We start from the raw sequence: 23,472 nt of genomic DNA, 5'->3' as shown, positions 1-23,472 counted from the left end.
TCCCCCCAAAAACGCCCCCCCCCCCCCCCCAAAAAAAAACAAACAACAACAACAACATTACATTACACCATAGCCTACTTGTCAACAGTATTTTTATGTTATATAACATTTTCTGAAATGTACCATATTAAATAGTCGTTGTAATTGAGCACACGTTATGTCAGACATGCACCTACACCAATGCTCTGTTGCTGATGACTGGGATGAACACAGGAGCAGATTTCAGGAGCAGAACAAGACACCCTCTTTTTGACTGATGACTTACATAAGGGCTTGTACGTGATAGGCCTATCTGGCTTATAAGATTCTGATGGTCATAATGCTTCTTGACAGTGTCATAAAGTGTAAAAACATGACTTTAAAGAATTCATTACAACAACGAAGGATTTAAGAAACAAACTTTCGAAAGAAAGGAAACTTCTTGGTAGGGAAAAAATACATTTGAATAAATGTGGGTTTTGACACTTTTTTTGTAGGTGTCATAATCTGCCATAAAATAACACAATATATGTCACAACAGGTGTAAATATATGGGTCATGACAGTGTTATGACCATATTCTGACAGGTTATGACAAATTATGTTAGCTGTTATGACATAGTATGACATGGTTAAGTAAAGTGTTACTGATATAATATACTAAAAGCACATATCACAGCATATTACATACAGGTCGCAGAGGGACCTACAATTTCTGTGGAGATAATAACTGTGAGAAGGTGAATTCTTGTGACTTTTTTAAAGGACATCCTACCCCAAAAATGAAGGAATGAGCCCAATAACATATTGGTCCATATTATCAGGCAGGTGTAATATTTAGCAATAAGCATTAACACTTGTTGTAGCCCAACTGATGCAGCATAGTGGCTATACTTACGTACACTGAACAAAAATATAAACGCAACATGTAAAGTGTTGGTCCCATGTTTCATCAGCTGAATAAAAAAATCCCAGAAATGTTCCATAAGCTCAAAAATAGTATTTCTCTCAAATTTTGTGCACACATTTGTTTACATCCCTGTCAGTGAGCGTTTCTCCTTTTCCAAGATAATCCATCCACCTGACAGGTGTGGCATATAAAGAAGCTGATTAAACAGTATGATCATTACACAGGTGCACCTTGGGCTGGGGACAATAAAAGGCCACTCTAAAATGTGCAGTTTTGTCACACAACACAATGCCACACGTCTCAAGTTTTGAGGGAGTGTGCAATTAGCATGCTGACTGTAGGAATGTCCACCAGAGCTGTTGCCAGAGAATTGAATGTTTATTTCTCTACCATAAGCCGCTTCCAACGTCATTTTTGAGTATTTGGCAGTACGTCAAACCAGCCTCACAACCGCAGACCATATGTAACCACACCAGTCCAGGACCTCCACATCCTGCTTCATCTGAGACCAGCCACCAGGACAGCTGATGAAACTGTGGGTTTGCACAACTGAAGAATTTCTGCACAAACTGTCAGAAACCGTCTCAGGGAAGCTCATCTGCATGCTCGTCATCCTCACCAGGGACTTGACTGCAGTTCAGCGTCGTAACTGACCTCAATGGAAAAATTTTCACCTTTGACGGCCACTGGCACCTGGAGAAGTGTGCTCTTCCCGGATGAATCCCGGTTTCAACTGTACCGGGCAGATGGCAGACATGGTGTGGTGTGGTGGTATGGTGTGGTGTGGGCGAGCGGTTGGCTGATGTCAACGTTGTGAACAGAGTGCCCCATGGTGGCGGTGGGGTTATGGTATGGGCAGGTTTATGCTATGGACAATGAACACAATTGCATTTTATCGATGGAAATTTGAATGCACAGAGATACTGTGATGAGATCCTGAGGCCCATTGTCATGCCATTCATCCGCCGCCATCACCTCATGTTTCAGCATGATAATGCACGGCCCCATGTAGCAAGGATCTGTACACAATTCCTGGAAGCTGAAAATGTCCCAGTTCTTCCATGGCCTGCTGTAACGTCTTTCGTCGGTGGAAAGAGAGGAGGACCAAAGCGCAGCGTGGTATGTATCCATATTTATTAGAATACTTCTTCAATACGAACAAAACAATAAACAAACGAAAACCAACGAAGCTACAGTCCTGAACTAGAGAACACATGAACGCACGAACAGGAAGAATCACCCACAAACAAACAGTGAAAACAGGCTACCTTAATATGGTTCCCAATCAGAGACAACGTAAAACACCTGCCTCTGATTGAGAACCATATCAGGCCAATTGACAACCTAAACATAGAAACGCATAACATAGACTACACCCACCCAGCTCACGTCCTGACCAACTAAACAAAGACTAAACAAAGGAAATAAGGTCAGGAAAGTGACACCTGCATACTCACCAGACATGCCAGCCATTGAGCACGTTTGGGATGCTCTGGATTGACGTGTACGACAGTGTGTTCCAGTGCCGGCCAATATCCAGCAACCTCGCACATTCTGATCAACTCTATGCAAAGAAGAAGTGTCGCGCTGCATGAGACAAATGGTGGTCACACCAGATACTGACCGTTTTTCTGATCCACACCTCAACCTTTTTTTTAGAAAGGTATCTGTGACCAACAGATGCATATCTGTATTCCCAGTCGGCACTCAGCCAAGGATCATGTAGAGTGAATATTATGTAGGCCTACCTGGTACATTCAGCCCCGGTCTCCACTACGCATTCAACGCCATTGGCACCATTGCTGCTGCTATATACTCTGGTTCTATACAGTTTACAGTAGGTGGCGGAATGCACATTCAATGTGTGTGAACGCCATTATACCAGAGAAGAAGAACACTGATTCTAAAATGGTGCAGTTCGCATATTTTGGGGATTTGCGAAATAAGTGTAGTAACACTAAATAGCTCTGTGATCCTCCTCTTTTCAGAGGTGTGTTTTCCCGCAACTGCATTAAGAATGTTGTACAATGGCTGGGCATGATTTCTGTTCTGTGTGGCACTCGCAATTTGAAAGCGCTTTGAGAGGATATTATTTTCTCTCATAGAATGCGACGAGCTGACCTATTGAATAGATAAACAATTATACTATGGGATTGTCGGATTTCGCTGTTGCTTTCTCGTGACGTTGACTGAGGAAAATTAAACGTGGGCAACAATGTTTCATTAGATAATTTAAAAATCGCATAACCAAAGATACTGGGTCTCAGCTCTGCCTGGCTCTCATTTGGATCATAGGTACCGGGACCCGGCCCACTTTATAAATTATCAATCAATCCAATGTATTCATAGAGCCTTTTTTACAACAGCAGTTGTCACAAAGTGCTTATACAGAAACGGAGCCTAAAACCCCAGATGTAGAGGCACATTGGGTAGGAAAAAGCCGGGTGGAGATTATAACAGTACATGGCCATAGAGGCCAGATCGTTCTTCAAGATGTTCAAACGTTTATAGATGACCAGCAGGGTCAAATAACAATCACAGTGGTTGTAGAGGGTGCAAGAGGTCAGCACCTCGGGAGTTAATGTCAGTTGGCTTTACATAGCGTTCAGAGGTCGAGACAGCATGTGCGGGGGGGAGGGTCTGGTGAACAGGTCAGGGTTGCATGGCGCAGGCAGAACAGCAGAAACTGGGTCAGCAGCACAACCAGGTGGACTAGGGACAGCCAGTTGTTGTCATGCCAGGTAGTCTTGAGGCATGGTCCTAGGGCTCCGGTCCTCCAGGAGGGGGGGAGTGAGAGAGAGAGAGAGTGAGAGAGAATTTGAGGGAGCATGTCTAAGATCACACAGGACACCAGATAAGACAGGAGAATTACACCAGATATAACAGACTAACCCTAGCCCCCATCCCATAGACTATTGCAGCAAAGATATAGGAGACTGAGACAGGAGGGGGGGGGGGTCGGGGGACACTGTGGCCCCGTCCAAAGTTACCCCCGGACAGGGACAACCAGGCAGGATATAACCCCACTCACTTTGGCAAAGCACAGCCCCCGCACCACTAAAGGGATATCAACAGGCCACTAACTTAATACCGAGACAAGGCCGAGTATATCCCACGAATATCTCCCCACCGGACAAGGCCGAGGACAGGAAGGATGGAAGAGCACAAGCAGGCCAGTGACTTACTCTCCGTGATTATCACCCATAGTAAATACAGCCAGTGGTGCTAGTCAGGGTTGGGTAAATGTAATCCGTTACAGTTAGTAGTTACCTGTCCAAAATTGTAATCAGTAATGTAACCTTTGGATTTAAAAAAAACTCTGTAGCATAATCTGATTACTTTCAGTTACTTTTATATTATGTTCACTTTAAGGAGCATTAGAAGACAAAAAAGGATCCATCAAATGCATTTAGTGTGCCATCAGTGGTCTCTGACTTGTGTTCAGACTTGTTCAAGTGGAAAAAACTTAAACATGCTCATTTTTTTCAATGCTGAATTGAATGTCATTGAGAAAACAGAAAGGTGTCCTTGTATTATTTCACAAACATCCTTTCTGAATTTAAAAGTAGGCCTAATCCAAGAAGTAATCTAGTTTTTCAAAAGTAGCTGTAATCTGATTAAAATAGTTTTGCTGGTAATGTAACTGATTACAGTAAAAAAATGTTTTTAACTGATTACATGTAACCAGTTACTTACCAACACTCAAATAAAATACAATTGTATTTGTCGCATACTTCGTAAACAACAGGTGTAGACTAACATTGAAATGCTTACTTACGGGCCCTTCCCAACAATGCAGAGAGAAAGAAAATAGAGAAATAATAGAAAAAGAATAACACAAAGAATAAATACACAATGAGTAATGATAACTTGGCTATATACATGGTGTATCAGTACCAAGTTGATGTGCGGGAGTATGCGGTAATTGAGGTAGATATGTACATATAGGTAAGAGCAAAGTGACTAGGCAACAGGATAGATAATAAACAGTAGCAGCAGCGTATGTGATAAGTCAAAAGAGTTGGCCAATGCCAATGCAGATAGTCTGGGTAGCTATTTGGTTAACTATTTAGCAGTCTTATGGCTTGACGGTAGCTGTTCATGGTCCTGTTGGTTCCAGACTTGGTGCATCGGTACCTCTTTCCATGTGGTAGCAGAGAGAACAGTCCATGACTTGGGTGGCTGGAGTCTTTGACAATTTAGGGCCTTCCTCTGACATGTCAGTGAAGACACTTGCCAGCTGGTCAACACATGTTCTGAGTACACATCCTGGTAATCAGTCTGGTCCCGTGGCCTTGTGAATGTGAACCTTTTTAAAGGTCTTACTCACACCGGCAACGGAGAGCGAGATCACACAGTTGTCCGCAACAGCTGGCGCTCTCATGCATGGTTCAGTGTTGCTTGCCTAAAATGCAGCATAGAAACCATTCAGCTTGTCTGGTAAGCTTGCATCACTGGGCAGTTTGTGGCTGGGTTTCCCTTTGTAGTCCGTGATAGTTTGCAAGCCCTGCCACATACGACGAGCGTCAGAGCCGACATAGTAGGATTCGATCTTATTTCTGTCTTGACGCTTTGCCTGTTTGATGACTCGTTGTAGGTCAATGCAAGATTTCTTATAAGCGTCCGGATTAGTGTCCCGCTCCTTGAAAGCGGCAGCTCTAGCCTTTAGCTCAGTGCGGATGTTGCCTGTAATCCATGGCTTCTGGTTGGGATATGTACGTATGGTCACTGTGGGGATGACTTCGTTGATGCACTTATTAATGACGCCGGTGACTGATATGATAAAATCTTCAATGCCATCGGAATAATCCCGGAACATATTCTAATCCATGTCCTTGTTTGTCTACGACTTCAAGAGACATAGAATATTACAGTTCTTCAGGTCCCGTTGATATTATAGTCTCGAACAGAGCTCGTCCAGTTTGTTCTCTTGTGACTGTATGTTCGGCAACAGAATGGAGGGTAGAGGCGGCTTATTTACTCGCTAACGTAGTCTCGTTAGGATGCCGGCTCATCTGCCTCTCTTGCGCCATCGCTTCCTCTTTCGAGTCCCGGGGATTAGTGCCTGGTCCGAGTAAGCAGAACGTCTATAGCTGCCAACTCGTTGAAGTAGAAATGCTCATCCAAATCGAGGTTGGTGATCACTTTTCTGATGACCAGAAGCTGTTTTCAGTCATAGGAAATGATGGCAGAGACATTACGTAAAATACAAAGGCGAACGCTGCACACTGCTTCTCATGATCCCAGGTGATTTTATTATAACAAGTGTGCAGCTTTTTCCTTTTTATTTTTCATGAATTCACCTACAGCTCCTGTAAAAAAGCCTGCCGTGCTCCTCTCCTCTCTACTTAACTTCCCCTCACAGTCCCTTCAGTTTTCAGTTTTCAGAAGTCCTGTTAGCTTGGCTGCTCAGCCTACCTATGTTATCCCTCACGCATCATAGCCCTGCCATTCCCAACCAATCAGAGCGCTTGGAAATGTGCATCTGGGCACTGCACCCTCCCACTCAGGTCAGAGTGTTATCGTCATCCGAAGGGAGAAGACACAAGTTTCTGAGGACATTTTATTGTCGGCAGTAACACAAATGTCTGAATGTTGCGCGAGCATCGAAATGTAAGTTGCAGGGTGGTTTATTGGGGTTTTTACATGCTGTGTAATAATAGGTAATTACCACCAATTACTTCCTGTTACTTTGATAGCTTTCAGAAATATGTTCTACTGTATGGCTGTTACTATTCTTCAATGTTAGAGTTGCCAATACTGATTTGCTTATTGTTTATCGGATGTAGTATTATTCCGTACTCCCATAAGTATTGCATTGGTTGCACAAGAAGTTTTGCCGAAAGGATTTAATTGATGTATTGGTAAACATAGTATTTTGCATGCACACGCTAACACAGTGTTTTCCATAGTGGCCTTTATTAAGGTGTTTTATTACGCTGTCATGGGGAGCTTCAGAGTCATCCCAGACAGTTCTTGGAGCTTGCTCATGCGCAGAGTATTTTACGACTCGGTGGCGCCAGGGCAGATCTGATAAGGTCTCAGTCTGGCAGATTCTCACACAAAGCTGGAGAGAAAGTTTGACAAAGGGTCAAGATTTATGTCACCCTAAGTAATTGTCTTCTCTTTCTCTCTAAGAGGTGACTGTTTATGTTTATATTGGTGCTGTGTTTATAGCCCTTTATAGACATGTTGTAAGTGTAATGCCATTTGCCATTTATTCATGTACATATATGCATATTGTAAAGTTATAACCCTTAACCTTAACTAATACTGCTTAAATGTATTCATATCTTTGTCTTATAGAGCCACAACAAAAAGATTCCAAGTCATTCGGATGACCAAAATCACATGAACATCTTCAAATGGAAACAGCTGTGTCTGCGAGTGTGAGGTGGTGACTACCAAGAGTACAGTGATGGGCCTCAACATCATGTTCTAACAGGACAGCACTATAGAGGACAGAACCAAACCAATCAGTTATAAGTATAGAGCGGGTGAGGGCGTGGTCCTTCTAGCCGGATTTAGAGACCAACAGTTTTTCACGTGGTCCGTCCTTTCTCCGGGTTTGGCGACCAATAGTTTTTACAACTCCAGCCCCTGCAAAAAGTACCTGGATGTATGTTCTTCAGCTTTTTTATTTTTGTATTTGACTAGGCATGCCAGTTAAGAACACAATCTTATTTACAATGACACAATGGAGACATTATGTAAAAAAAAGAAAAGTTACCATCAGCATAAAAAAAGCACAAAATAGCAGAACTGGTCAAGAGACCGTAAAATGGCTACTACCCACTGCAGCGCCATCTGGTGCGAGGGTACACAAATAAAGAGCTAGTTTTACCAGACACTGTTTGAAATGTTCATGTAGAAGTACAAGAACGCTTTGCTTACTGTGAATTTGTTTTGAGTGTAGTTTAAAAGGGTGGTCATTTTATTTCCTGTGTTGTGTGTATAGTGGCTTTGCATTCATTATGGTGAAGTTAATAATTGAGAGAGCAAAATAGGTTATTCTTGCAAAATACTCACTTTTTGCAACCTTGCTTGCACAGGTAGGAGAGACATCAGAGACTGTAATATTCTACCCTCTGCCCAGGCTTTTATCTGGGGGCCGAGGCTAGTAGTCTCCCTAGTCCCCAGGCAGACAGGTTGCCTCCCACATGAACAATGTTCTGTTGCCCTATACAGCTGCGTTTAGACAAAGAATATCTATATATTGACAAGATAGCCAAGTGACTGCTCTAATGGAAATACATGTTCTCAATGATTGAAGGGAGGAGAGAGCAGGTGGGACCACTCTAGCCAATGAGAGGGCAGATAAACGTGTGAACAACAGGCACAATTAAGTTGTTTTTCTAAAAGTTGCAGGAATGCTCCGTGCATCATCCACCTATAAACGTACATTTGTAACAGCCTAAGCATTATTATCACATCAGGGCGGGATGAACGAGTGACGAATTTTCAGGCAAGGGCGGTCCATTTAAAACCCATTCCTTCCTCCCTCGCCCTGCATACTCGTCAGACGCCATGTAACGTCATCAGAAGTGTCCACTTAATTTGAGGATTGAGGGAATAGGGTGTGTCTTTTAAAGTGTTTGGAATGCATTAGGTCTGGGATTTCCCGAGACTACGATGAATAAAATAATATTCATACAATTTTTTCTCCCATCCAGTAGGTGGCGTGCTTTACCGTTTCTATTCATAGAAAGCGGTATCCTGTCTGCGACGTCAGCATATTTGACCAACTCTGCAGCTACTTGGGAAGACTTTCAACTGAGAAGTTGGAAAAATCGCAAAAATGGTCAGTATTTTGTCATCATATGTTGACAATCCAAAACATGTTCTGCGTATACTTGTAATATGCATTGTCATGTTGGATAGACGTTTCTTTGGAAATGGATGAGGGTGGATTTGTGCAGCATACTTTGGCCGGTCAGCTGTATGTTAGTTGCAGGCTAGGTTCCAGCGTGGCGATATGGCGCTCAAAGGCCTACCTCAACATTTCCAATTTCATAAAAACATGCTTGTTGTAGATGTCAGCCTAAATGCTGTGTTTAGATGGTACGAGGTAGACGGCAAACCAGATGTCATTGTTTTCAACGAGAACACAATGGTAAATGCCGTCAGCCTCGGTGAACGGGACTAAAATATTTCAACTTTTGCCTTAGCGTTGTTTTCTGCCTGATTTGTACTGTGTACTGAAATCACCATAGTAATGCATACCGTCGTGCTGCCTTACTTTGCCCTCAACCAAAAAAGAAATGGAACAAGAAAAAAAGTTTCTGCCGAGGTGCACTTTGAAGATGTTACAAACTGTCCACACTTTTTGCAAGCAAAACTAGTAATGCATAGAAAGCCACACTAGCCCATAGTAGAATAGTCTATATTTTTACCTAGTGGGCGTGTTGTGTTCTCAGATAAATAATTTACAGACGCATTCAAATTATGAGTGCCATAGGGAGGGAAACATGTATTCGTACAAGCAGTCAGTAACGAATAGTGTGCATTGTCTCAGTTTTAATTACGTTTGTTAAGATGGTTATCCCCGTTTTCCATTCCTAATTAATGTAGTTTTCCCCCCAAAATCAAATACCCGCGCGAGCTGTACCATGTTAAACCCGGAAGTTTTGGCGGCAGCATGTTAAATACATTATGCGTAGCAATTTGCAGTGATTGCATAGGGGAGAGTGGCGCTAAACTTAACACGGGTCAATTGTAGACCAACTTAGGGTAAAACGCCACCCTACCGCAGTCACTTTGGAGTTACATAAATTGTGATGAGACGGATTACATTTTTTTGTTGAGCAAGAGTAGTGCATCCAGGGAAAGTGTTAGGGAGGGAAGGTGACATTAACTGGTTTCTGTGAGAAGCACAGGCGTGTTATCCTCGGTGGCGTTTGGCCTACATTATATTCATTGTGCTTATGCACTTTATTTAGGGCCCAGACTGCAGAAATATGTATTACATGTTCGCTGACACGCCTGACCCATTCGACAGAAGTCTGCAATGGCAGCAGTCTCACCTCTTTCTTTCTACAGGGCTTCGTGAAAGTCGTTAAAAGTAAGGCCTACTTCAAGAGATACCAGGTGAAATTCAGGAGAAGGCGAGGTACATTTTTCTTGATATGTAATGCACATTCACGCACCCTTTATATCATATTTTCGCCAACTTCTGGATGCGATTCAAACTCATAAAAGACACACCACACCCTATTTGTCGTTGGTACAAATTATTAGCCAAGCAAGGGAAGTTTGCAATGTAAGCCCCTCAGCCCTAGTTTTTAATGGAGTTTGCGAGTGTACAATTATGTACACTTCGGGCCTGAAACGCCCCATAATTCAATTCGCAATGATTGTACATCCGCTAAGAAATGTCCGGGCGAAACGTAAAACCTCAACATGGAGTCAACATACACGTGTAAGTAAAAACGAAAGTTAGAAATTGGGCTACTCATGCACAACTCATGCACAAACACGTCTCGTAAAAGTAACAATGTTTTTGTTGGGTTAGCTTTTGGAAATTGTAGAAATAAAACATTTTCCTTCAGAAGTTCCAGCTAGGCAGGCTAATGTTAGTTAGCTAATTAATTTGCTAGCTATCATACAGTAGGTGTATATTAATAACGATATAGTTAATATAAGTAGACATGTAATCATAATTGACCGTAGCGCATATAAAGCACCCATAAGCAACCGGTAGCTCAAAACACAATTGGCGGGGGATGAATTTCTGGGCAAGGGTGGCCATTTAAAAGTCACTTGCCCTGAGGGGAGACGGTGTGTCTGTTAAGTGTTTGGAATGCAGCCACTGACTGAGGAGAATAAACCATTTTTTATTTTTATGACAAATGTTGGCATACTAACCAGTTGTGTGAATTTGTGATAAATTCACTGCTTCTTGATGATGATTCCAAGATCTCTGAGCAAATTGTAGTTGGTCCTTCATTTGCGACGGCTGATGTTTTTTTGTTCTTTCAAGACGGGGCTGAGAGAAGCGAGATGAATGAACTACTAGAAGTGCTGAAGATAAACAGTCAAGTGATTGGCTAATTCTGGCATACTAGCCAGTTGTGTGTTTGTGATTGTCTTTGACAGAGGGGAAGACTGACTACTTTGCCCGTAAGCGCCTGGTCATACAAGACAAGAACAAGTACAACACTCCCAAGTACAGGATGATCGTGAGGTTCTCCAACAGAGATATCTGCTGTCAGGTGAGTGCATTGTGCAGGCTTTTGTCCCTGCCCAGCTCTAAGAATCTTGATTAAAACATTTTTACCACATCCAGACCCTCACCACTTCTATCTCTGTTTCAGATCGCTTACGCCAAGATTGAGGGTGACCAGATTGTCAGTGCCGCCTACTCCCATGAACTGCCAAAGTACGGCATCACAGTGGGACTGACAAACTACGCTGCAGCCTACTGCACAGGCCTACTGCTGGCACGCAGGGTAAGGGAAACACACACACACCCTAATGCATGCTTACACACACATACTGTATGCATACACACACCTCACGCTCATACACATAGAGGAATGCATAGCTACATGCGCATACCATTGTGCAATCCCATACAGATACACATACAATAGGGTGCACCCTCGTGCAAAAATGTTCTCGCATTTTTTATTTCTCTGTTTTCATGAGGAAGCTGGTTGACGTCGCTGTAATTATACTGGAATGACTTCACCCTGAGTAAAGCTGTTTGTCAGGGTGTTGATGGCACCTGTGTAGCCATTCATCTGCACTGGCAAATTAATTGTTGATTAAAAAAGTATTAAAACCTGACACCGCATCCTGTACCAGTATCATTACGCTAACAAGGGAAGACAGACCTGTGTGTACAGTTTTCTGAAGCTTATAATTTTCATAAAAAATGTGCGGTGACCTATGACGCTGGTATGGGGATATTCTTGACCTGCTTTTAGTCGTGTGGCCTCCGTCTCAGTGAATGCAATTAATTTCACTATAGCAAGCTTTCTAATCATTTGAGGATATACATTTGCAACCGAGATTGCGGCGAAATGTTAGACTGCATTTCTCTAATGAAACATCGTTCTTTCTCTCGCTCCTCAGCTGCTGAACAAGTTTGGCATGGACCAGGTGTACGAGGGCCAGGTGGAGGTGACGGGAGATGAGTTCAACGTGGAGAGTATAGACGGCCAGCCGGGGGCCTTCACGTGTTTTCTAGACGCCGGGCTCGCCAGGACTTCGACGGGCAACAAAGTGTTCGGAGCACTAAAGGGCGCCGTTGACGGTGGCCTCTCAATTCCTCACAGGTTAGTTGAGTGCAGGTTAAAGCTGAATATGGATCCCCTTTTTTGCCCATCTTGGACTTGAAATGTCCTATATGACCAACACAGAGGGGTAAAGTATTATAGTTCTCTCATAAACCTGTAGTGAAGGCTGAACACCTCACTGCGGATCCTGTCGGGAGATACAAAATGTGTCCACGTCTCTTCTCATGCACTTCATCGGAAAATGTTTGCCCAAGACTAGACTATCAATTCTGTAATAAGACATTGTCTTTTTGTCATTTTAAAATGTGATTATGGAAAACTTGTTTTTAATTTGACTATTCAAAGTCACTGTACACTAAATCGACCAAAGTAATCGGTGTGGTACCTCTCTTTCCTCAGCACGAAACGTTTCCCAGGCTACGACATGGAGAGCAAAGAGTTCAACGCAGAGATGCATCGCAAACACATCATGGGCATGAACGTGTCGGACTACATGAGCTACCTGATGGAGGAGGACGAAGACGCCTACAAGAAACAGTTCTCCCGCTTCATAAAGAACGGAGTCACTCCAGACACGGTAAGGCCGTTTTACACAGCCCACTGAATCAGACATTAGTGACGGAAAGCCTGTACTCCTGATCCTGTAATGGGAGAGTATCAGTTGGTTTGGCAACTCCTATTTAAATTCGCTGCTTCTTGATGATGATTCCAAGATCTCTGAGCAAATTGTAGTTGGTCCTTCATTTGCGACGGCTGATGTTTTTTTTGTTCTTTCAAGACGGGGCTGAGAGAAGCGAGATGAATGGCCAGATAATGCTGAGGGGCTGTTTGTTGGTTTTCTGTGAACCTTGTCCTGAACTGTTTACCTTACCTCCGTCTAAACAATGTGTTCTTTCAGGTAGAGCAGATGTACAAGAAAGCACACGCCACCATTAGAGAGAACCCAGTCCACGAAAAGAAACCCAAAAAAGATGTCAAGAAGAAGAGGTGGGTTTGGTACACAGTTGCTGGCTTTACACTTGGGAACATTTGCATATTGTGCGTTGGGGTAGTGCTTCTTTATGATGATACAAAGTATGCTGAGCAAAATGTAGTTGGTCCTTCATTTGCAACAGCTGATGTCCATTGTCCTTTCAAGACGGGGCTGAGAGAAGCGACTGTATATTGTAGATCCACTGGTAGCGTCAACTTTGAGCTATCGGTCTATAATCTCATTCGCTGTGCTGATGGTTAATGGGGGTATTGTTTTCTGTCGCAGGTGGAACCGCGCCAAACTCTCGTTGGCACAGAGAAAGGACCGCGTCGCCCAGAAAAAGGCCAGCTTTCTACGAGCACAGGAAGCAGAGGCGGCGGACGGTTAGACGGACCACTGGCTTAATAAATGTATTGCAAATGACTTTGTTTCACCGTCACTTTGCTCCCTGCGGAAGCACTGTCCTGGCAGTTTGCGAGAATGGCTTCCTGTATACTGCAGTTTCTATATTTGAGGGAAATTCTGGTGTGATTGAATGAGTTGATTTAGCAGGTTCTCCCACACATGCCGTTTTTAACATCCTTTACTAAGCTTTTTTAATCTAGGCATATTTTTTTCACACACTGCACAGACAGTCAGGTTAATCTACTTTCAACTCGACTGAGACCACAGGGGTGAGTGGTATGTGGTTTTTATTGTGCAAAATCATGCTGGTTCAAACTTCAAGGTAAACATGGAAACATACATCTACATTGCAATTCATCCCTCAAAACCGAAGGCCACAGCTGCATTTAACTCCTTCAGAATCCACATTAGACTGGGTTTCCTTTTCAAATGCAGTTCATGTACACTACCTCCTTAAGTGGTAGATAACAAGTCTGGTGTTTTCAGCATGATCTCTAGCTTGTACAGAATATGGCATGTTTGAGAAATGTACATGGTACACAAACTGGCTCTTGTCAGAGGGCTTTGAGGAGCCTTTAATTATTAGTCCAGTTGATGCCGCACTGCTATATGCCAATACAAATCATCAAGTGAGGAAGGGTGGTGAAATGTCCAGCAAAGTGGATGACTCCATGGGGTGCAGCCCAGTATCTTACCTCCTGAAGTATACACTCATTTCACTACTTCCCATGAATCTAAAAACAATGGATCGGTCAAGGTATGGACTAAATGGTAATACTGGTCATTTCAAATCATGGCAGGAAAGATTATTGGGACAAAGCCATAGACTTCTATACGGTTAGATATATTGGTCACATTGTCTTCATGTAATGTACAAGTACTTAATACTATCACCTCAAAATGTTCCATAAGCTCCTTCATAAACAGCAAGTATCTACAGTTTCCCAGCATCCTGAATTGTAGTAGTCCATTCTTCCAACGACTCATGCCTAGATTAAATCGGATCAAGCGATAGCCGACACCCGCATAGCTAATGTTTGGGCGGTGTCTGAGGTGGAGCTGTCAAATCGGTGAGAGGCTGCTTTTGATTGTCATGAAGCCACTCGCTTTAGAAGTTCAGAACGGGAAATAATGAAGCTCAAATTGAAAATCATTCATCAGCCTAATCGAGGTGTAGACTACATCTCACATTAGTGTTCGAAGTTGTACAACGTATCTTAAAGGAAAAAATATCTCCAGCACCACACCAACATCAAAATGTGAAAATGGCACGTTTGTTAAGTAGTTTAAAAAAAGGGGGGAAGATTTCCATTGACAACCAATTAGTAGGCAATGCCTACTCATAATTGGTTAAAATCACAGGGTGCACACCGATGATGTCACTGGGAACACTCATCTTCCTCTGTTTACTACAAAACAAAGTAGTGAAAAAATAGCTTTTCTGAAGGGAGTTCCAGTAATTTCCTTTCAAATAGGTATAATGCCAGGAGCAACTTGTGGATTTGACAGCTCTAATGCGGTTACACCGCCAAAACAACTGCTATGCTGCATGAAACGGGTGGTAGATAAAACAATATAGTACGTCTTGAATGAACGATCCACCAAAGTGGTTGAGTTTTTAGAAATCATTTCCCCAAAGGCTCCTCTTCCTAAGCCACTGTGTCAGTAGCAGACTTGTCAATTACGTCTCAATTCTTTGAGCATCATGAGTCTTTAGTATGGGAGATCTGTCTCCACAGCAGAGCTTTGAGGTTGTTCAGGATGAGCGAGTGTTCCATGTCCATCTGGCCCGCTGAGCCCCTGAGGGCCATGCAGGCATACAGCTGCCTCTCTAGCTCCTCCCTCAGCGCCGTTGGCGCTCCCCTCAGGAGGTAGTCCCTCAGCGCCCTGCACGCCTTGGCCAGGTTGGGCTGGGTCACCTCCTCTCTGCATCGTTTCTGAGCCACGTCGCATGATGTCCGGCAGTCCGCCCCCAACAAGCAGTCGTCGTCCTTCTCGCAGTGCAGCGCGCGCATGGTTCGCCTGAACGCGTCCTCGGAGACGATGGCCCTCGGGTCGGTGAGGCGGAGGTCGTGGCGGTCCGTGTAGCCGAAGTGGCCGGCGCTCAGGTCGCACATGAGGAAGCTGCCGTAGTTGCCGTGGAAGATGTCCTCCACCAGCTCCAGGAGGCCCATGGAGATCTTGGCTTTGCGGGGCCACGAGGGGGTGAACCACTGGTCCATGCTGCGTCGGGCCCCACTGGGGACCCAGGCCTCCAGGGGCCAGGGGAGGCTGACACCGTAAAGGGGGCCATAGGGTACCCTCTCGGTCACGTACAGGTCTCCACAGAAGCCCATCAGACGAGGGGTGTGGCCCCGTTCCTGGAGGAGCAGGCCCAGCAGCACCTCGTCCAACTGGAGAAGAGCCCAGGCCGAACGGGCCTCTGGGAGCGAGACGTGGCCGTCCTTGTTGCCGTCGGCGACGCTGAGTATTTGGGTCACCAGGCTGGCCAGATTAGCTTGCTCGCCCAGTTTTGACTGGAGATGGGAGTAAGTGGAGAGAAAGGGGGAGGAAAGACAAGAGAGGTTTAACTGGTATCCTCTATAAACTATGCAGATTTCAGTAAAAATGTTGATGCAATAAATAACCAAAGCCTCAATGGACTTCGGTGGAGACAAAAACCCATGTCAAAACGGTATGCTGATTATGTGCGACAGCATCTGCTGAAGTCAAACGCGGCAATAGTTCCAAGACCTTGAGGTGATTGAAGACCATCTCGCGGAACTTCTCCACAGACGTTCCGCGGGTGGGTTTGTCGAAGACTGCAGCCTCTCTCCGGGGCTCCGGCTCCTCTCCCAGCTCATAGTGCAGCACCTCCCCCACCTGGCAGCGGATCACCCCGTCCACGTCACCCCAGCCACCTGTGTACACCTGAGAGCCCCAGGCGAGGGGGACAACCAGAGAGTGGCATTACATTATTTATACACCTACAGTCGATAAGAAGAACCGATGGTACTGGATTATTATTCTGAACTGACGGTGCATGGAAATACTGTAGTGAACTTCTACTGAAGACACCACACCCTTCAATAAAACCATTGGCCACATACAGGAACTTGCTGAAGTGCCTTCTTGAGTCAACATTAGGGCTGTAGGTCCAGGTCCTAGGAGGATGCACTGATCTAAGGTTGGTTTTACTGATCCTGGACCTGTACTTGGTACAGACCAAGACAACTTGTACAGTACAGTAACCCCTGCAGCTCAGAGGTAGGGTGCACAGTCTGTTACCACACCTGGTTGTTGGGGCTGGTAGAGAGGCACCTGCCCAGGTAGAGGGTGTCTTTGTCACAAAGGCTGCTGCAGGCCGAGCCGTCAATGATGCCTCTCCTGTATTTGTCACACTGGGGGAGCAGTGGACATGGGTTGGTGTTAGTCTCTCTCTCTCCATTGCTTTACTCTACAACAGTACACCAGATTTTACAAAGTGAGATCTAGAGAGGGCGGACCACTTGTGAAGATGGGTGAGATGCTATGGGTGATGCTCTATAGCAGTGCTACCACCACCACTACCGCCCCCCCCCCCCCCCCCCCCACACAGTGTTGTCATACCAATCTGGCCCCACTGCCTGTTCAAAGCACTCCTCCCGTCTTTCCCGTACCCCCTACCGACTGTCTATCAATAAAGACAGCAAAATATGTAAGAGAAGACGACAACAAAAACGAAGTGGATCATGGATATGACCGATGTGTCCGTACTCACTATGGCGTTCTTGCACTCATGTCCTCGGCAGAGCTCGGTGTAGTTGGAGTACTGGACGTAGATCACCCAGCCTCCGACAAACACTGTCAGCCAGGTGAGGAACAGGTATTTGACCCGCACAAAGGAGATGCGAGCCTACAGGGGTCAAACAGAGCAAACCGGGTTAGTTGGTTGCTTTATTCTTCACCTTCCCTTTAAAAATGCATAAGCATGCACCAATGCATCAATGAGTAGAGCATTAAGTGCACAATGTTTAACCACCATGTTCAATCTACCACATCGTGTTGTAAAATAGTGTGCCGAGTCCCCTACCCTACACAGTAAACATCATTCCATCTAATTCTAAAGTGCAGTTGTCAGTAAGCGTTCGATTTTCAATGTATCCGAAACTGCGGCTTTTTCATCAATGGCGTGAGGTATTCTGTTAGGATTCTGGACTTTTAACGGGACACATTCACATGCATCTACAAACAAATGGAGTGAGAGAACAAACCCCTATTTTGCCATGACAGTGAAAAATGAGGCCAGCCTGGTCAATGGCGGTATACTAATTAGCGCTTCCTAATCAACAGTCATGTGACCAACAACAGACAACTAGCGGTACTGTAGTTTCCACGGTGACAGTGGGGTCACATAATCAAGCTATTGATCTCATACACCACAGTGGCCCGTTGAGACTAAACAACAAGAGTTATGGGGTTAAGTGTTGGTTTGTTCTTAATGTAACAAGACTCTTGACATGGTTCTAAATCAATTGAGTTACGACCTAGGCTATAGGCTGTCACAGGCCTCATATCACATGACAAGATAACGAACGGCCTGTGTGCAGTCGGCAGATGCTTACGTTCCAATGTCCATACTAGCATACTACCTAGAATGCATGCCTAATCAGGGATTGATGCCAGGGATCAGAGATTGACTGCCCCACTGCCCTGCCAATAAATTGTATTATACTATGTGTGGATATTAAACCAGAATCAGAGTATGTCTGAAAGGTAAACTGTGACCAATAAGATACTTGTGAGGGGAAAGGGACAAATCACCTTTGATTTTCTCTGACTAAGTATTTCTAATCAGGACTCTATGATCAAGCCTGGAGCGGTGTTGTTTTGGGATGAGAAGAATAAGCTTGAACCATGAGGGAGTTATGGCTTAAAGGGGTTAGAGAGAGAGGGGCCTCCAGGGGTAGGACCAAGTCACTGTTGGTCGAGTCACAAGCCAGGCCTCATTCTACAGTGAGCAGTAAAATATTTTTCTAACAACAACATCTCTTCAGGAGGATGTAATGTTAGAGAACATTCAGATTGAAATGTTGTGTAAAACAGATAGGATTGTCTGTCAGAAAGAACAAAAAAATCATATGAAGCGATTGAATTATATCTGCTCTACTTGTTCTATTTCTATCTGCAAATGTAATCATGTCTGCTCTACTTGTTCTAGTTCTATCTGCAATGTTCAGAACATTTCACATCACTGAATACATCCCAGGCTGTTTTTCAGATGGTAGAACAACTATTGAGTACAGCAAAACATGGGAACAGAATACAGTTAGAGATGGGGGGGATAATCGAAACAGTTACATATTGGGATATTATTTAACAATATATCATATCGTTTTGACAATATTGGAATATTCTTTTTGCACCAAATGCCAGTATTTTCCCTTCTAGTTTCCCTTGCTAGTTCTCCATTTTCTTTTTAAAAAAGGGAGCCAATTTGTTTTCATGACTTTTATTTCCATGACTAATCAAAACTTGTTTTCTCAGGCTCTCTCATCCCTTTGTAGTAGACATATGGTGAGCAATATGTTTGGAACATTGAATCGCAATAAAATCACAGTACTGAATCGCAACACATATAGAATCGTGAGAATTGCAATAGATATCCTATCGGCACCTAAGTATGGTTATAATATCGTATCATGAGGTCCCTGGCAATTCCAAGCTCTAAATACAATCATGTGCTATTGAATGCCCTCAACATACTGCAACAGAAAGTCCTCTAAAATGTATTCTGTGGTTTGAATAAGTTACATATTATATAAGTCTATTACATATTTACCAAAACATTGGGCTCCCAAGTGGCGCAGCAGTCTAAGGCACTGCATCTCACTACAGACACCCTGGTTCGATTCCAGGCTGTATCACAACCGACCGTGATTGGGAGTCCCATAGGGCGGCGCACAATTGGCCCAGCGTTGTCCGGGTTTGGTAGGTAGTCATTGTAAATAAGAATTTGTTCCTAACTGACTTGCCTAGTTAAATAGGAGGTTAAATTAAAACAAATGATAATAATAAGCAAAGCAAGCATGTCAGACATTGAGAGCAATGTCGACATTACCATAGTGATGGATTGGGAACCATAGTAATAGGCTGTGCATCACTGGCCAGAGTGAACAAGCAACTATGTCACATCCAAGCTAAATATTATTTTTACATTCTATCCAACCCAAAACAGACAGACACACTAACAGCGCGTGTTCTGTACATCAGTGCATATGGTCCGTCTCGCCCTCTTCCCACTAAGCCTCTTATGGTATAGGGCTAGGTTCCCCATACATACATATATTTTTAAAAATTCATTGTTGGGCATAAAAAACTAAAAACACCAGGAAATCAGCTCCAAGTGATTTTAATTGAGGAAATCTGTACAAGTATTCCAACGCATAATAGAGAGACATGAGATAGTATACAATTGTAAGCAAGGTTTGAAATTACTACGTTTTAGACAGATATTATATCCGTTTGGGCTTCTACGTTCCGGCTCCCCGACCATCCGCTTAAGAAAAAGGCTGAATCTACACTAAACAAAAATATAAACTGAAATAAAAGATACCATAAATGTTCCATACGCACAAAAAGCTAATTTCTCTCAAAATGTTCCACAAATTTGTTTACATCCCTGTTACTGAGAATTTATCCTTTGCCAAGATAATATATCCACCTGACAGGTGTGGCATATCAAGAAGCTGATTAACAGCATGATCATTACACAGGTGAACCTTGTGCTGGGGAAAATAAAAGGTCACTCTAAAATGTGCAGTTTTGTCACAACACAATACCACAGATGTCTCATGTTTTAAGGGTGTGTGCAATTGGCATGCTGACTGTAGGAATGTCCACCAGAGCTGTTGCCACAGAATTTAATGTTAATTTCTCTGCCACGTTGTTTTAGAGATTTTGGCAGTATGTCAAACTGGCCTCACAACCGCAGACCACGTGTATGGCGTTGTGAGGGTGAGCGGTTTGCTGACGTCAATGTTGTTGTTGTTAACGGAGTTGTTAACGGAGTGCCCCAAGGTGGCGGTGGGGTTATGGTATGGGCAGACATAAGCTACGGACAACGAACACAATTTAATTTTATCGATGGCAATTTCAATGCACAGAGATACCGTGACGAGATCCTGAGGCCCATTACCATGCCATTCATCCAACGCCATCACCTCATGTTTTAGCATGATAATGCCCCATGTCGCAAGGAACTGTACACAATTCCTGGAAGCTGAAAATGTTCCAGTTCTTCCATGGCCTGCATACTCACCAGACATGTCACCCATTGGGGGTGTTTGGGATGCTATGGATCGACTTGTACGACAGCGCGTTCCTGTTCCCTCCAATATCCAGAAACTTCGCACAGCCATTCAAGAGTGAGACAACATTCCCCAGGCCACAATCAACAGCCAAATCAACTCTATGCGAAGGAGATGTGTCGCGCTGCATGAGGCAAATGGTGGTCACACCAGATACTGACTAGTTTTCTGATTCACCCCCCTACCTATTTTTTAAGGCATCTGTGACCAACAGATGCATTACTTTATTGACAGTCATGTGAAATCGATAGATTAGGGCCTAATGAATTTATTTCAATTGACTGATTTCCTTCTATGAACTGTAACTCAGCAAAGTCTTTTAAACTGTTGCATGTTGAGTTTATATTTTTGTTCAGTTTTGTTGATGATCCCTGGTATAGGGGAATTTCAGGCCCCCCAGTGCCCAATACTCTTGGTTCAGCCTTATTATCCAGCACAGCAGATCATTCCTGCTGTGGCACTGGATAAACAAACTGTTGCAGCTGCAGAATTACATATGCCACTGGTGGCCTCAGGCAAGGACAAAGGTGGTAGCCCAAATGAATTTGAGTACATTCAATAAGAGTGTATTAAGCTATATGCAATAAAGTGTAGCCTAGTGCCCTAGTCCCATAACATAATAATAGGCCTAATTTATTTCTGCCAGTTCTTAGGGGTAGGCAGACTATTTTTCCAAACCAAATTGACGCACCTCATGGTAGCATCAACCATTTCAGCATGCAAGAATATGCATCGCAGCCAAATGTTTTCTACCTCCATGAACTGCTGTGTAGGCTACTATTAAATGAACATTTTAGCCCCATCAGAATTTTAAGAGTCTGCACGACAAAATGCATACACTAGCTACAACAATCAATGACAGTAACAACACGGTGTCAATCTTATTGACCGCAAGCTCTGTCAATATAAAATGTGTAAAACGCTTTAGAATAGCACTGTTACCTGGAAAAAGAATGATTTCTTTATCCAGGCCCGTGGAAACAGACCTCTCGCCATCACAAAAATAGATCATCTCAATACGTGGAACTGCGAAAGAGAATCCAAATAAATGGAGTGAAGCTGGAGTTCATGAAGAGACTGTCCGTGTTCGTAGGCTACACAATTTTCAGTTTCCAATGCGTTCGAAACACATTCTAGATTTCACAAAAAATATTCTAACATCGAAATTCTTAGTTCTCCATTTATGTAGATAACCTACAGCCAAAGACCGGCTCTTTACGCAGTTCACGGGTCGGGCAGCGCTGCTGTCTTGCTCGTGCAGCTGACTAGTATTCTGCCAGCAGCACAATGGATGACGTCACGCTCATAATGTAATGAGAAAACCTTCAAAATAAAACTACACATTTCAAAATATTGCAAAATGGATAACTCATTCAAAAGACATTGCATTTTAATCAATGGCCAGCAAGGAAAGGCAATTAGTAATTTAGGGAAACAAATTAAAAATATGGTTTTAAAAAACATTTTTAACCAACAATGAAAAAACACTATCGTTGATGCTGGTATGTTGAGAATATTGGGCTGCAGAGAACTTTTCTACCGTTCTCAGAAAAAAGTGGGGTGAAAAATACTCAGTAGGGTCTCTACTAACCAAATATGTGTAGTTTTGGAGGGGGGACTGTGCCATACATATCCTGTAATAAACTGTACATGGGATACATATTGGCTTGTAGAGAGAACTTTTCTAAGTTTTGCAGACTCAACTGAGTAATCCAATAACATGCATTTGTGTATTTCTTTAAATGTAGTCTACACAATAGCTTTCAACATACGAGTATGTGTGTGTAAAGTTTCAAAATAAATGGTGTGAATAAAACAATATAAAAAAGAAAATGTTATTATTCACAGGTCTTCCTCTGACACCGCCTGGTATTGAGGTCCTGGATGGCAGGGAGCTCGGCCCCAGTGATGCACTGGGGTGTACGCACTATCCTCTGTAGCGCAGCTAGCTCCTTGTGGTCAGATGCCAAGCAGTTGCCATAACAAGCGGTGATGAAGCCAGTCAAAGATGCTCTCAATGCTGCAGCTGTAGAACTTCCTGAGGATCTGAGGGCCCATGCCAAATCTTTTCAGCCTCCTGAGGGGGAGAAGATGTGTTGTTGTGCTCTCTTCATGACTGTGTTGGTGTGTGTGGTCCATCATCGTCGTCTGTAATCAGGCCTACCACTGTCATGTCGTCGGCAAACATAATAAAGGTTTTGGAGTTGTGCGCGGCCACGCAGTTGTGGGTGAACAGGCACTACAGGAGGGGACTAAGCATGCATCTGTGTTGAGGGTCAGCGTGGCGGATGTGTTGTTGCCTACCCTGGCTACCTTGGGGCGGCCCGTCAGGAAGACATTTCACTGTACTTGTGCATGAGACATTAAAACTTGAAACAGTTTCAGAGGGAGGTGTTCAGTCCCAGGGTCCTAAGATTAGTGATGAGCTTGGAGGGCACTATGATGTTGAACGGTGAGCGGTAGTCAGTGAATGGCATTCTCACATAGGTGTTCCTCAGTGTATATTGTCCATGTCCTTGTTCAGCCACGACTCTGTGAAACATAGGATATCACAGATCTTCAGGTCTAGTTGATAGGATAGTCTCGAATGGAGCTTTCCAGTTTGTTCTGCAGTGATTTTACTTTCACCAATAGAACG

At 43.7% G+C, this 23,472-nt stretch overlaps 2 protein-coding genes and 1 non-coding gene across 9 annotated transcripts; 2 read left to right on the top strand and 1 right to left on the bottom strand.

The window, feature by feature from the left end:
• The first annotated feature begins 8,240 nt into the window (after positions 1 to 8,240).
• LOC139550872 (large ribosomal subunit protein uL18-like) lies at positions 8,241 to 13,524 on the top strand. 7 transcript variants are annotated; one of them, XM_071362102.1, is made up of 9 exons: positions 8,241 to 8,465; positions 8,562 to 8,689; positions 9,928 to 9,997; positions 10,984 to 11,099; positions 11,202 to 11,336; positions 11,965 to 12,167; positions 12,528 to 12,705; positions 13,027 to 13,115; positions 13,387 to 13,524. In XM_071362102.1, the coding sequence occupies exons 2-9, from the start codon at positions 8,687 to 8,689 to the stop codon at positions 13,487 to 13,489; spliced, it is 897 nt and encodes a 298-aa protein (XP_071218203.1). In that variant the 5' UTR covers positions 8,241 to 8,465; positions 8,562 to 8,686; the 3' UTR covers positions 13,490 to 13,524. The 7 variants fall into 7 exon arrangements, with proteins under 7 accessions (XP_071218203.1, XP_071218204.1, XP_071218201.1 ...); XM_071362103.1 differs by having other exon boundaries at positions 8,396 to 8,465; positions 8,565 to 8,689; XM_071362100.1 differs by lacking the exon at positions 8,241 to 8,465 and having other exon boundaries at positions 8,506 to 8,689; positions 9,887 to 9,997.
• On the top strand, positions 12,210 to 12,333 carry LOC139551415 (small nucleolar RNA SNORA26). Its single transcript, XR_011670281.1, has one exon. It is a non-coding gene; the product is annotated as a small nucleolar RNA SNORA26 (small nucleolar RNA).
• A 252-nt stretch (positions 13,525 to 13,776) lies between the features above and the next one.
• Positions 13,777 to 22,120, bottom strand: dipk1aa (divergent protein kinase domain 1Aa). The gene is made up of 5 exons (XM_071362099.1): positions 21,777 to 22,120; positions 17,246 to 17,380; positions 16,779 to 16,886; positions 16,240 to 16,416; positions 13,777 to 16,022 (listed from the first exon to the last, which is right to left on the bottom strand). The coding sequence occupies exons 1-5, from the start codon at positions 21,828 to 21,830 to the stop codon at positions 15,210 to 15,212; spliced, it is 1,287 nt and encodes a 428-aa protein (XP_071218200.1). The 5' UTR covers positions 21,831 to 22,120; the 3' UTR covers positions 13,777 to 15,209.
• Positions 22,121 to 23,472: the final 1,352 nt, after the last annotated feature.

Source organism: Salvelinus alpinus, chromosome 23, assembly GCF_045679555.1.
Source record: "Salvelinus alpinus chromosome 23, SLU_Salpinus.1, whole genome shotgun sequence".
In the NCBI taxonomy this organism is placed as follows: Eukaryota; Metazoa; Chordata; class Actinopteri; order Salmoniformes; family Salmonidae; genus Salvelinus; species Salvelinus alpinus.
The sequence above is the reverse complement of the archived record's forward strand: the minus strand, read 5'-3'. Positions and strand labels throughout refer to the sequence as shown.

Excerpts from the sequence above, each read along its gene's own strand:
- LOC139550872 (XM_071362100.1), top strand. The coding sequence starts at position 8,521 with ATGAATAAAATAATATTCATACAATTTTTTCTCCCATCCAGTAGGTGG. Across the intron at positions 12,168-12,527 it reads GGCCTCTCAATTCCTCACAG|CACGAAACGTTTCCCAGGCT; the intron begins GTTAGTTGAGTG and ends CTCTTTCCTCAG. Across the intron at positions 12,706-13,026 it reads ACGGAGTCACTCCAGACACG|GTAGAGCAGATGTACAAGAA; the intron begins GTAAGGCCGTTT and ends GTGTTCTTTCAG.
- dipk1aa (XM_071362099.1), bottom strand. The coding sequence starts at position 21,830 with ATGGCGAGAGGTCTGTTTCCACGGGCCTGGATAAAGAAATCATTCTTT. Across the intron at positions 17,381-21,776 it reads AGAAATCATTCTTTTTCCAG|GCTCGCATCTCCTTTGTGCG; the intron begins GTAACAGTGCTA and ends TGACCCCTGTAG. Across the intron at positions 16,887-17,245 it reads ATGAGTGCAAGAACGCCATA|TGTGACAAATACAGGAGAGG; the intron begins GTGAGTACGGAC and ends CTGCTCCCCCAG.